This window comes from Pseudoliparis swirei, chromosome 21, assembly GCF_029220125.1.
Source record: "Pseudoliparis swirei isolate HS2019 ecotype Mariana Trench chromosome 21, NWPU_hadal_v1, whole genome shotgun sequence".
Classification (NCBI taxonomy): domain Eukaryota; kingdom Metazoa; phylum Chordata; class Actinopteri; order Perciformes; family Liparidae; genus Pseudoliparis; species Pseudoliparis swirei.
This window is the reverse complement of record NC_079408.1, coordinates 3,682,223-3,694,131: the sequence shown is the minus strand read 5'-3', so window position 1 is coordinate 3,694,131 and position 11,909 is coordinate 3,682,223. Positions and strand designations below refer to the sequence as shown.

Here is an 11,909-nt window from a genome sequence, read left to right as displayed (position 1 = left end):
TGATAAGAACAAAAATCTTCTTTTATTGATATAACAACAACAACACGGCAGAACACTTCAGTTTAAACTGTACAAGTATTTGTTCTCATGACTTATTACATAAAGATGGATTTATTTACATCATTAACTTTGAATAGTTGCTTTTTACGTCATGACAATATATGTCAGTTAGAGGACAGAAGATTGATTAAAACTTCTCCCTCACTGAAACATCTCTGACTGAGGATCTTGAAGGGAGTCCCTCTTCACTGAGGACTGGTTCTAAAGGGGGTCCTTCAGGCAGAGGCCTGTCAGTCCTCTTGGGTTCTCTCTTTAGGAACTTCAGGTCCTTGATGGCTGCACAGAGGACTCCTCTCTTATGAGTTGGACTTCTTATCAGTCCACTGAGGAGAAGAAACAGAAGAACCAGAAGAACCAGAAGAACTGCCGTCAGTACCCAGTAGAGGACGATCCATCCCAGACTCTCTGGCTGTGGGCGACTTTCTGTCCCTGAGGAATCTCTTCCCCCATCTGGTCCGTTTGTCTCGGGTTCGGGTCGATCCCTCACTGCTGCAAAGAGAGCAGAACAAATACGATTCAAGTGAAGAAGAAGAAGAAGAAGAAGAAGAAGAAGAAGAAGAAGAAGAAGAAGAAGAGTTCTACTGAATCAACCTACCAGAGACATTGAGCCGACACGTCCCAGAGTTCATCCCATAACTTGTGAGCACGTCACATAAGTACCGACCCGAGTCAGAAGTCCTGAGTCTGGACACATGAAGTCTGACTCGTCCTCCTCTGAGGAGGTCTTGGTCCCACTGGACTCGTCCTGCAAAGTGTTCATCCTGATACTCTGGGATCTGGACTCCTTTAAGTACATTCAACAAGGCAAAGGGCCTGATATCAGTTACCAGTACACAGAGGACATCCGGGGAGTCAGAGGGGCGCTCAGTGTTGGTGGTGAAGGTCCATTCCAGTGTGACGCTGTGGTTCTCCTCTGCCTGATAGGAGCTCTGTGTCACGTTCACTACGAAGGGTCCTGTGGAGGAGACAGAGAGGGAGGAGCAGAGCCTTTAAACCCCACCTGCATGTTTCTGAGGGCCGGAGGGGAGAGAACTCACCGCAGACACAGGAGGGGAGGATGAAGAGCAGCGGGATGAAGAGCAGCAGCAGCATCCTGCAGCTCATCTGCTCCCTGTGAGAGGAGACGGAGCACAAGAGTCACACACGGTTCACTGAGGACGGCGAACATTCACGGTGAAATACCCCGTTGCGCCACCAGAGAGCGCCAGAGAGCTGGACGCTGAAGGATCAATGGTGCCTGGCCTCATTAGGCCCCGCCTCCTTTTTAGGGGGTCAGATCAATCTACAAAGAAACTCACAATACACGCAGAACATTCACAAATACATTCCAATGCACACGTGAATACATTACGATTTATATAAATGTTAATGAAAATCACAAATATATTTATGCATTTCGATGTGGATTTGTCTGTTTGTGGATTTATATTTATTTTTTTGTGGATCGCACGTTATTGAGACTGATCTGACCCCAAAACCAAAATCCACTGCAGTGAGATAACGGACACACGGTGTGGTTGTCATTAAAATACATTCACACCATGTTTATTGCAGGCTGCACAGATAGAGCCCTCGTGGTGCTCAAGCTCCTCCCCTTTTGCCCTGGATGGGTAAAGTGCCCTTTATGCTGGAGACACTTTTCATTCATCAGTATTTAAGAATAAAAGTTTCTCTCTCTGTCATCAAGTCCCCACAAATGTGTTTTGATATCCGACGGGGCATTTATTGGAGTTCTTGTGAGAATTTTGCCCCGATATATATATATATATAATAATATATATATATATATATATATATATATATATATCGGGGCAATATATATATATATAATTATATGTACACACATGCATCCTCAGGTCTCATTCTTTCCACTTCTTGATTTCATTCCTTTAGTCTGAATCTGTTCATCATTTATCACAACACCACATGATTCATTCACGCCTTACCTCGGACACGTCTTCAGTCGGCGAGGAAATAGAGTCCAGGTTCTCTATGTTCTCCACGTTCTTCAGGTTCTCCAGGTTCTCCAGTCTCTGTGTCTGGATCCTTCTGAGAGACAAGCAGCAGCGAGCGGTCGAGTTATTGAAGAGAAATGAAGAAACGTGGAGTCGGTTACAGGTTACCTCCCCCCCGTCACCTGGAGGACGTCCCACTGTTGTTGTGTTCTACATCTGAAATGTGAAAGGAGTCAAAGTACAGCGTCGGGATTAATCAGTCCTTTTATTACCATGCAGAGCTGTGTGTTTTATACGGTGTAGTAAAGTCATGGAAGTCTAACCAGAAGTTAGCAGTGAATATATAATATATAATCCATTGACCTCGCCCCTGATTCATGACCCATAAACACGTTTGTGTTCAGTGTTAAAGAAAGAATAATATGGTCATTATATGTGGACCTGTGTGGCCTGTGTGACCCGGGACCTATGTGACCTGTGTGACCTATGTGACCTGTGTGGCCTGTGTGACCTGGGACCTATGTGACCTGTGTGGCCTGTGTGACATGTGTGCTGCGTCTCCTCCTCCTCACTTCCTGAGATGCTGAACGCTCATCTTCACCAAAACTCACGAGAACACGCTCTGGATTCTAGAAGGTTCCACTGCTGCAGAGAACACACATTGAGTTGTGTTTATTTCCATCAGCACATCAGTAACTAGAATTGGCACTCGGTAGAGCGCATACCTTCGCATATCACAAGCTTGGGCATTGAATTATGAACATTTTGGCATTAGTTGCATGCCAATTGGACAACAATGTATCATGCTATGGTAAAAAGAAGATTTTGACCTTTCCATGACCTTGACCTTTGACCCGATTGATCCCAAAATCTATCAAATGGTTCCCGGATAATAAGCAATCATCCCACCAAATATTATGCGATTCAAGAAGATTTTGACCTGTTCATGACCTTTGACCTTGACCGTTGACCCGATCGATCCCAAAATCTAATCAAATGGTCCCCGGATAATAACCAATCATCCCACCAAATTTCATGCGATTCGGTTGAATAATTTTTGAGTTTTGCGAATAACACGCATACAAATAAATAAATAAATAAAGACACGGCGATCAAAACACAACCTTCCGCATTTTCAATGGGAAGTTAATAAACAAAAGACAGTGACACAAAAGAGGGGGAGGAGCTAGCTCACTCACTTGCATGACGTCGCACAGGTTACCTGGTAAACGGAGGGAGGGGGTGGTTCCTTGTGGTTCACTCGGTGTTGTTCTCGGATCATATTAAGACAAGACTCCTCCTCCTTTGCAATTATTTATTAACTGATCAGATGAATCAGGAATCTGACATCTTGGGTCGCCGGTGAGAGTCGAACACCCATGAACTTTATTCTTATTCCACACAGGAAACCAACAGGCGGTAAAAGACACATACACATCTACATGGGTTACACGTGGGTTAAGATAAAGTGAATATAGAGCAAAACTAAATGAATCTGCTGTTACAATCCTAGTTTATGAGCATTGTGTAAATATATATATAAATACAAATTCATATATATAAATATATTTATTTATAAACATATCATTATTTATTAATAAATATATTTATAAATAAATAATTATATTTATAAATAAATATGATGTTTACAACAGGGTGGATGTGAATGCTTCTGGAGGGAATGTCTTTAACGGGACGTTTCGAAGCTGGAAGCGTTCTCACTAAAAGAAAAAAAGCCGCCCTCACATCGAGATGCTCGCTCATCGGTCACGAGTTATGGATCGTCGAGTCACCCCGAAGTCACCCGGCTAGGAGACAATGAAGGGAGCGAGGGGACAGGATCTGAACTCAACGTGACACAGTATGTGTGCAGTGAAAGAAAACAACAACAAAAAACACGGAAAGATATCAGATAAATAACAGTTGAAAAGATCGGACCAATAAGAAAGTAAAAGGTACAAAACATTGTCAACGTTCAGCTCGTAACATGCAGGAGGCGAGAGATGAGGAACATGTGAATAAAAACTAGAACGTATTTGATCTCTTTAAAAAAAAGGGGGATTTGATACTTCACACCATATTTAAACCTCCTGGGTCCTCCTGCTCGTCACCTCAAGCGTGCACGTTGTTTGAATGAATAGAGACAGAGGTCCACCCCCCCTCCCCTCCATCTCCCCCATCCTCCTCCTCCTCCTCCTCCTCCTCCTCCAACAATACAATACAGTTTGGATAAAACAAGAACAACAGATCTGGATTTCCGTTGAAAATAAAACGCAGCTTCCTCCTCCTCCTCCCCCTCCCCCATCCTCCTCCTCCAACAATACAATATAGTTTGGATAAAACAAGAAAACGCAGCCTCCTCCTCCCCCCTCTCTCCTCCTCCTCCTCCCCCTCTCTTCTTCTCCTCCTCCTCCTCCTCCCCTCAGTGCACCAGCTCCAGCTGGCTGGTGGAGAAGGGCAGCACCCCGCTGACGTAGTAGGCGATGCCCAGGGAGAGCAGGGCGATGACCACCAGCAGCAGCAGCACCCTCCAGAAGCCCAGGTCCTCCACGAACTCCTGCCAGGTGGTGCGGAAGCTGGAGAGGACGCCCTCGCTGCTCTGCAGGTTGGGGTTGAGCAAGGAGTGGCTCTCCATCGCGCTGGGGTTACAATGATGTCATCACGTCCTCTCAGGGTTCACATGTATTGATGAGCGCCTCACCTCTCGCTGTCGGCCATCTGCATGGTCTCCAGCTTGGAGGAGAGGGGTCCGCGGTTGAAGCCCTTCACCTCCTGCTCCTCCAGGCCCTCCAGCAGGCGGATGGCGTCCTTGTTGACGCCGCGTCTCTTGGCCAGCACCAGCGGCGTGGAGCCGTTGTGGTTACTATGGAGACGGGACAACGTCGTTATAGAGGAGGAAGGGAACGCCACGTACGACCAGGTCAACCCTCCTGTTACGCCGCCGGTCAGATTGTCCCGTTTCCAAGATGGAGAAATCTTGAACACATATTTTTAAAGAGCCTTTCCTGTATGAAAGTTCTTCTGCTCTGTCTGTGTATTTATTATCATACGTCGTCTTTCATCTCACCAGATATCGATCTTCAGCCCGTTGGAGACCAGGAACTGGATCGTGTCCACGTGGCCGCACAGGTGCAGCGCCGTGTTCCCCTGGTAGTCCGTCGCCAGCAGGTCGGCCCCGAACTTGTGCAGCAGGCGGCAGATGTCCACGTTGCCGCGCGCGGCGGCCAGGTGCAGGCCGGTGCGGCCCCGGTTGTCCCGGATGTTGGGGTCGCAGGCAGTGGCGGCTGGTGAATTTTTTTTTTGGGGGGACGCAGTTGGGCGACGCGGTTTAAATAGCACTCAACAATGAGAAGAAAAGAGGTTTTGAGTAGAATATTGTAAAAACCAAAGCTTTATTTCAAGAACACAGCGTGCTCAACACGGTCCAACAACAACTATCAACACACTGTAACTTTGGGCATGAGAGGTTCAGAGCAGCTTTAAGGAACATTGGGTTGGGTTTCAGAGGTTTGCAAAATAAAAGAGTTTCACCCTCACATGAAAGAGGTTCAGAGCAGATGTAACTGATGTGGAACGGGCATGGAAGAAGTCGGCTCAGATGGTGGATTTTCCCAGCACTTATTTATTCTGCAGAAGACAACAGAACACACACATTTGCCTTCTGATCTGTCTCTGCACTTCCACTTCCCTCAGCAAAATAAAACCATTGTCCATGGATGACAGGACCACATTCAATCTAAATAATAACAATTCTCATCAAAAACCATGACATGTAACATACAAGGGGAAAACAGAGACCCCTAATGGACAAAATAAATAACTACATGAGCTAGAGTCATTTCAGCAGAAACAGAGAAAATTCTAACTTTGAACAAAAGGAAACACATACCTGCAGAAGACAACAGAACACACACATTTGCCTTCTGATCTGTCTCTGCACTTCCACTTCCTAGACACGCAAAACACAATTTACACAAGGAAAATATACGTCGGGGCAACCGGATGTAGCTAAACAAACGGTGCCAAAGTGGCTCAATGAGACCGCCACCAAACGTATATGTTGACGGTCTAAATGACACGACAGCTGGACGCCGTGATCGTATTTGTGACCATTACTGTATGTAACATAAACGGTTAATTTTTATAAAAGAATATAGCCAAAATAGTGCAACATCGTTTTCACTCAACTCACCCTCAGCAATATAAAACCATTGTGAGCAGGGTTGCCAGGTCTGTGTGACAAAACCAGCCCAATGGCCAATCAAAACCAGCCCAAAAACCAGCCCAATATCAGAACTCAAAATATGCCCGTGCCAAACCATATACACTGCTTTTAAAGTCCAACAGCATTGCTATCATTGCCAAATGTATTGTAATATCTACAAAGTAACAACATATGTTTAGTTTGCCAGCATTAAAAGCAGTTTTCCCTCAAGTTATTTCACCTAGGTCCTAAAATGGCCTTGTGTAAACTAATTATACAGTATATTATCATAAATAAAATGTGTGTACGTGCTGATCTGGAGTCAGTTTGGTAGGATTTGGGTATGAATAAATTATTTCATTTAAAATATGGATTTCTATTTAAAGATATTCACATTTGTGCGCACCAAGATTCCCGGTTTCATCCGCCAATGTGAAGCCGGTCATTGCCAAAACGACTGAAATGTTGTATCGATGCCGTACACACACGTTAGAACAGCGCCTCGAAAAAGGGGAGGGGCTTCTCTCCGTGATAATGGCGATATATTATATTTTTTCACATTAACTTAAGTGGTTGTTGACAGGGGCTTACGGTCTCCCACACACATTTAGCGCGTCAACACGGTATATTTACTATTTAAATGATTTGGCATATAATGTTTTTTGACAGGATTTTTTTATTTATTTTTCTTCTTCTTTTTTTTTCATCTCCAAATTTTAAGAGGGGCGGCGCACTAGCGCCCCCTATGGACGAGCCGCCACTAGTCGCAGCCCGTCTCCAGCAGCCGCTTGGCGAACGGCAGGTCTCCATCGATGCAGGCCTGCAGCAGCGGCACGGTGGTCTGCGACGAGTCGTTGATGAAGACATAGGACATGTCCGAGTGGGTGTCAGAAAATTCCAGCGTACCTGAGTTGGAGATCGGAGGTAAAAAACACCGAGTCATGTTTCAGTGTTTCAGACACCTTTGTCTTTCACCATCAGCCGATGAGCAACACCCAGAGTCTGAAGACACGCCCCCTGGACGGAATAACTGATAATAAATGTTCTTCCATCGACTAACGAGTAAAGACCTCTCTGAAAATCAGTGATTCAGAATGAAGAAACTACTTTTAATGACATAATATCAGGAATGCGTGAGTCGACAGCCGACAGCATGAAGCTCGAAGAAGAGACAAACCTCACAGGGTTGATTTCACGCAGCTGACGGTCGTTTACCTGAGTTTCTTCTGGGACAGGTTGAGCTCCATGTATTTATATTTCTGGTACTGCTCGTCCAGCTTCCTCAGAGCCGAGTCGGCCGTCTCGTTGCCCGGCTGCTTCAGAAAAGAGTCGACATCCTCCTGGAAGAATCAGAAAAAGTCAAGAACAACAACAATATATCTGCTTATAGTTTTGGTTTTTTACAATCAATATCCAACATTAACCTTTTGATAATAAGCCCTTAAAAACTGCTTTCAAAAGAACTGAATACATATATATATTAGTGCTGTGAAAAATAACGCGTTAACTCAGTTAATCCAATTACAGGTTTAACTAGTTTTTTTTTTTTAACGCATTTAACGCATGCGCAGAATGAGCTTCCAATCCGTCTGTTGTTGGTCGTTGGGACGAAAAAAAAGTCACTTGCAAAATGAGCTTCCAATACACCACTTCAATCTGAACTCTGTCCGCTCTCATGCAGACGGTCTGTTCATCGGTAATGATCCTTCCGCAGGTTCACCTCCGGAAACCTTGTTACGACTTTTACTTCCTGTAGATCAGGGTCTCAACACGTCGATCGCGACCTGCCAGTCGATCGCGGCGTAGTGTCGGTAGATCGCATGACATTAAAGAGATTGGCCCGCCCCGACATGTTCTCTATAGCACGTCTTTGTTCTTTTATTAAACTAAACGTCTGTTGTTGATCGTATCTCCACAGCAGCATGTCATTTCTGTCTCTACGCGTTGCGTTAACACTTATCGATCTCCGTCTGGCGCGCCACAGAGCTCCGTGCGCGCGCATCGGGACCGAGCAAAAAAAGTCACTTGTCAATCTGTCCACCTTTAGATTGTATCATGGTGGAGTTAATGGTTGACAATCAAGAGAAAATGCTCAGTATAACCCTCCTGTTACCTTTACATTTACTAACATATTTTACCCTAGGGGTCAATTTGACCCCAGCAATTAAAACCTCCAGAAAATTATTAGAATTAATATTGTTTCCCAAGTTTAAGTGTGAGGTACTTTATGTTTGTTTGTTGACTACCTAAATAGCCCTTTAAATAAATAAAAAAGTTGATATTTCTGATATGTTTGACACAGTGAAAAACAGCCTGGGGTCAAATTGACCCCAAAGAACACCGACATTAAACATTGAATGGGGTCAAATTGACCCGAAAGGTAACAGGAGGGTTAAACATTCTGTTTAGGATGAAGATGTATTAATGTTCCATATGGAAGAAAACTGCTAAATAACTGCTGAGTTGCAGCACCATTGTATAGAAGAATGTATAAATGTATATATCCGTCTTTTGTCATAAATCTCTATGTTCTCACAAAATATACCGAGAATATCGGTAATATGTGATTAATCATGATTAATCCACAAAAACCTGTGATTAACCCGATTAAAAATGTTAATCGTTTCACAGCCCTAATATATATATATTCATATATATACATGTATACATAAATATATATATATATATACATACATATATATATACATATACATTTATATACATATATTATATATATATATATATATCGGGGGACATTCTTTGTTTATGAATATCCAAATGTGATGTTAAATATTTTTGGTATCATACAATTAATAATAAGTGCTAATTTGCATAAATGCTGTTGTCACATTAAGAGTCAAAGGTTTTTATTCACTTAATGTTTTGAATAGCTATTATTGTATATATTCTTTAAATGGCCATGTTTTTTTACATTCATATTTGTATAAATGAGGCTGTAAAAACCTTTAAAAGTTGCATAAATGTGGTTGACAGCTTAAGAGTCAACGGTTTTTAATCACTTACTTTTGTGAATTACATAACTGTATATAATCCTTAAAACTCAATGTTTTTAGACATTAATATTTGCATAAATTAGCTGTAAAAACTTTTAAATATAGATAGTAATTGGTTTGTTGCCTTAAATTTAGACATGTTTACTCGTTTTCTTCTTTTTACGGAAGCAAAATAACCGAAAATGAAAGACAAATGTTTGCCTGCCGAGTCTCCTTTTTAACTACATTTTAATGATATATAACTTCGTATTTTTACTCGTAGTTTAACTCTAAGCATGTCCAGCCAAGTTGAGAATCTCAATTCTTATATTAGCAGCGAGTAAAAAGGAGAAAGGAGGCAGCTGAAGCGACCATTAGAAGACACGCATGCGCAGAGCGGGCTAACGTGTACCCAACTCAAATTCTTTTTTATTAATATTAGTTGATAAACACAAGCCAACAACCATTGTTGATAAGACGGATTTTATTTAAAAAAAAAGTGTATTCATTTAATTGGGTGATTTAATGCAATGTTTTGTTGAATCAGAACCAGAAGAAGGCACAGAAGAGGAAACAGATTTCAGAAATAACAATTGTCGATATAAGAATATGATAGATGATATATGATATTACTTCATTCGTCACACAGTGGGGAAATTTCAAAAATCACAGCAGCGGTGCACATCAGAGCATCAATGAAAATAAATATAAAACACAAAACAAAATACTAAAAACTAATACTAAATATACAGGGGGAAAATAAAGTAAAGTGCTGAGTAAAGTAAAGTGCTGAGTTTGCCAGGATCTCCAGTGATCTACTGCAGTGTGTTGTGCAGCCTGACAGCAGCTAAAGGAAGGACTTGTGGTTCCTCTCCTCAGACACCGGGGGGAACCAGCTGGTGGCTGAAGGAGCTGCAGAGCCACCAGCTGGTTCCCCCCGGTATATAGACAATCCAGACAGAAAAGAAAACACAGACGTAAACGGACCTGGATGACACATGAAAAACAAGTTTCACAGATTAAAGAAAGTAAAAGTGTTCATCAGTAACATTTAAAGAGCCTGGTGGTCAAGGCTTTAACCTGCAGACGTGAAGGGCTCCCCCTCGTGGTCGTTATCATGAATTGCAGTGTTCACTAAATACAGAAGAATGACGACCAAGAACACCTTCAGCAACAATGAAACAATACTTTTCAGTTTGATTTGAACATTACAAAACAGTAACACTTTAAAATAATAAAATAAAAAAGAGAGCAGCATGTCAACATCTTTCAATAAGAAGATTGACTGAATTCTCCCTCACTGAAACATCTCTGACTGAGGATCTTGAAGGGAGTCCCTCTTCACTGAGGACTTTTTCTAAAGGGGGTCCTCCAGGCAGAGGCCTGTCAGTCCTCTTGGGTTCTCTCTTTAGGAACTTCAGCTCCTTGATGGCTGCATAGAGGACTCCTCTCTCATGAGTAGGACTTCTTATCAGTCCACTGAGGAGAAGAACCAGAAGAACCAGAAGAACCGCAAGAACCAGAAGAACCAGAAGAGCTGTCATCAGTACCCAGTAGAGGCCGATCCATCCCAGACTCTCTGGCTGTGGGCGACTTTCTGTCCCTGAGGAATCTCTTCCCCCATCTGGTCCGTTTGTCTCGGGTTCGGGTCGATCTCTCACTGCTGCAAAGAGAGCAGAACAAATACACGATTCAAGTGAAGAAGAAGAAGAAGAAGAAGAAGAAGAAGAAGAAGAAGAAGAAGAAGAAAGGTGAATTTAAAGAGTTCTACTGAATCAACCTACCAGAGACATTGAGCCGACACGTCTCAGAGTTCCTCCCATAACTTGTGAGCACGCCACATAAGTACCGACCCGAGTCAGAAGTCCTGAGTCTGGACACATGAAGTCTGACTCGTCCTCCTCTGAGGAGGTCTTGGTCCCACTGGACTCGTCCTGCAAAGTGTTCATCCTGATACTTTGGGTTCTGGACTCCATCTTGTACATACAACATGTTGAAGGGCCTGATATCAGCTAACAGTTCACAGAGGACATCCGGGGAGTCAGAGGGGCGCTCAGTGTTGGTGGTGAAGGTCCATTCCAGTGTGACGCTGTGGTTCTCCTCTGCCTGATAGGAGCTCTGTGTCACGTTCACTACGAAGGGTCCTGTGGAGGAGACAGAGGGAGGAGCAGAGCCTTTAAACCCCACCTGCATGTTTCTGAGGGCCGGAGGGGAGAGAACTCACCGCAGACACAGGAGGGGAGGATGAAGAGCAGCGAGATGAAGAGCAGCAGCAGCATCCTGCAGCTCATCTGCTCCCTGTGAGAGGAGACGGAGGACAAGAGTCACACCCCGTTCACTGAGGACGGCGAACATTCACGGTGAAATACCCCGTTGCGCCACCAGAGGGCGCCAGAGAGCTGGACGCTGAAGGATCAACGGTGCCTGGCCTCATTAGGCCCCGCCTCCTTTTTAGGGGGTCAGATCAATCTACAAAGAAACTCACAATACACGCAGAACATTCACAAATACATTCCAATGCACACGTGAATACATTACGATTTATATAAATGTAAAAGAAAATCACAAATATATTTATGCATTTCGATGTAGATTTGTCTGTTTGTGGATTTATATGTATGTATTTATTTATTTGTGGATCGCACGTTATTGAGACTGATCTGACCCCAAATCCAAAATCCACTGCAATGAGATAAC

General features: G+C 43.3%; 3 protein-coding genes across 3 annotated transcripts; all 3 read right to left on the bottom strand.

The window, feature by feature from the left end:
- Positions 1-187: 187 nt before the first annotated feature.
- On the bottom strand, positions 188-2,061 carry LOC130212123 (uncharacterized). The gene is made up of 4 exons (XM_056443266.1): positions 2,007-2,061; positions 1,098-1,171; positions 656-1,015; positions 188-549 (listed from the first exon to the last, which is right to left on the bottom strand). Exons 2-4 carry the CDS (start codon positions 1,162-1,164, stop codon positions 188-190), a joined length of 789 nt encoding a protein of 262 aa, XP_056299241.1. The 5' UTR covers positions 1,165-1,171; positions 2,007-2,061.
- A 2,324-nt stretch (positions 2,062-4,385) lies between these two features.
- LOC130211528 (ankyrin repeat domain-containing protein 46-like) lies at positions 4,386-7,585 on the bottom strand. The gene is made up of 5 exons (XM_056442312.1): positions 7,397-7,585; positions 6,988-7,125; positions 5,083-5,299; positions 4,717-4,878; positions 4,386-4,654 (listed from the first exon to the last, which is right to left on the bottom strand). The coding sequence occupies exons 2-5, from the start codon at positions 7,091-7,093 to the stop codon at positions 4,438-4,440; spliced, it is 702 nt and encodes a 233-aa protein (XP_056298287.1). The 5' UTR covers positions 7,094-7,125; positions 7,397-7,585; the 3' UTR covers positions 4,386-4,437.
- Positions 7,431-11,592, bottom strand: LOC130212122 (uncharacterized). The gene is made up of 4 exons (XM_056443265.1): positions 11,437-11,592; positions 10,997-11,356; positions 10,763-10,875; positions 7,431-7,559 (listed from the first exon to the last, which is right to left on the bottom strand). Exons 1-4 carry the CDS (start codon positions 11,501-11,503, stop codon positions 7,431-7,433), a joined length of 669 nt encoding a protein of 222 aa, XP_056299240.1. The 5' UTR covers positions 11,504-11,592.
- Between the last annotated feature and the right edge of the window lie 317 nt (positions 11,593-11,909).

Excerpts from the sequence above, each read along its gene's own strand:
- LOC130212123 (XM_056443266.1), bottom strand. The coding sequence starts at position 1,164 with ATGAGCTGCAGGATGCTGCTGCTGCTCTTCATCCCGCTGCTCTTCATC. Across the intron at positions 1,016-1,097 it reads CCTCCCCTCCTGTGTCTGCG|GACCCTTCGTAGTGAACGTG; the intron begins GTGAGTTCTCTC and ends TCTCCTCCACAG. Across the intron at positions 550-655 it reads GTGTCGGCTCAATGTCTCTG|CAGTGAGGGATCGACCCGAA; the intron begins GTAGGTTGATTC and ends CTCTCTTTGCAG.
- LOC130211528 (XM_056442312.1), bottom strand. The coding sequence starts at position 7,093 with ATGTCCTATGTCTTCATCAACGACTCGTCGCAGACCACCGTGCCGCTG. Across the intron at positions 5,300-6,987 it reads GCGGCTGCTGGAGACGGGCT|CCGCCACTGCCTGCGACCCC; the intron begins GCGACTAGTGGC and ends AAAATTCACCAG. Across the intron at positions 4,655-4,716 it reads CAGATGGCCGACAGCGAGAG|CGCGATGGAGAGCCACTCCT; the intron begins GTGAGGCGCTCA and ends TTGTAACCCCAG.
- LOC130212122 (XM_056443265.1), bottom strand. The coding sequence starts at position 11,503 with ATGAGCTGCAGGATGCTGCTGCTGCTCTTCATCTCGCTGCTCTTCATC. Across the intron at positions 11,357-11,436 it reads CCTCCCCTCCTGTGTCTGCG|GACCCTTCGTAGTGAACGTG; the intron begins GTGAGTTCTCTC and ends TCTCCTCCACAG. Across the intron at positions 7,560-10,762 it reads GATGGATCGGCCTCTACTGG|GAGGATGTCGACTCTTTTCT; the intron begins GTACTGATGACA and ends TGATTCTTCCAG.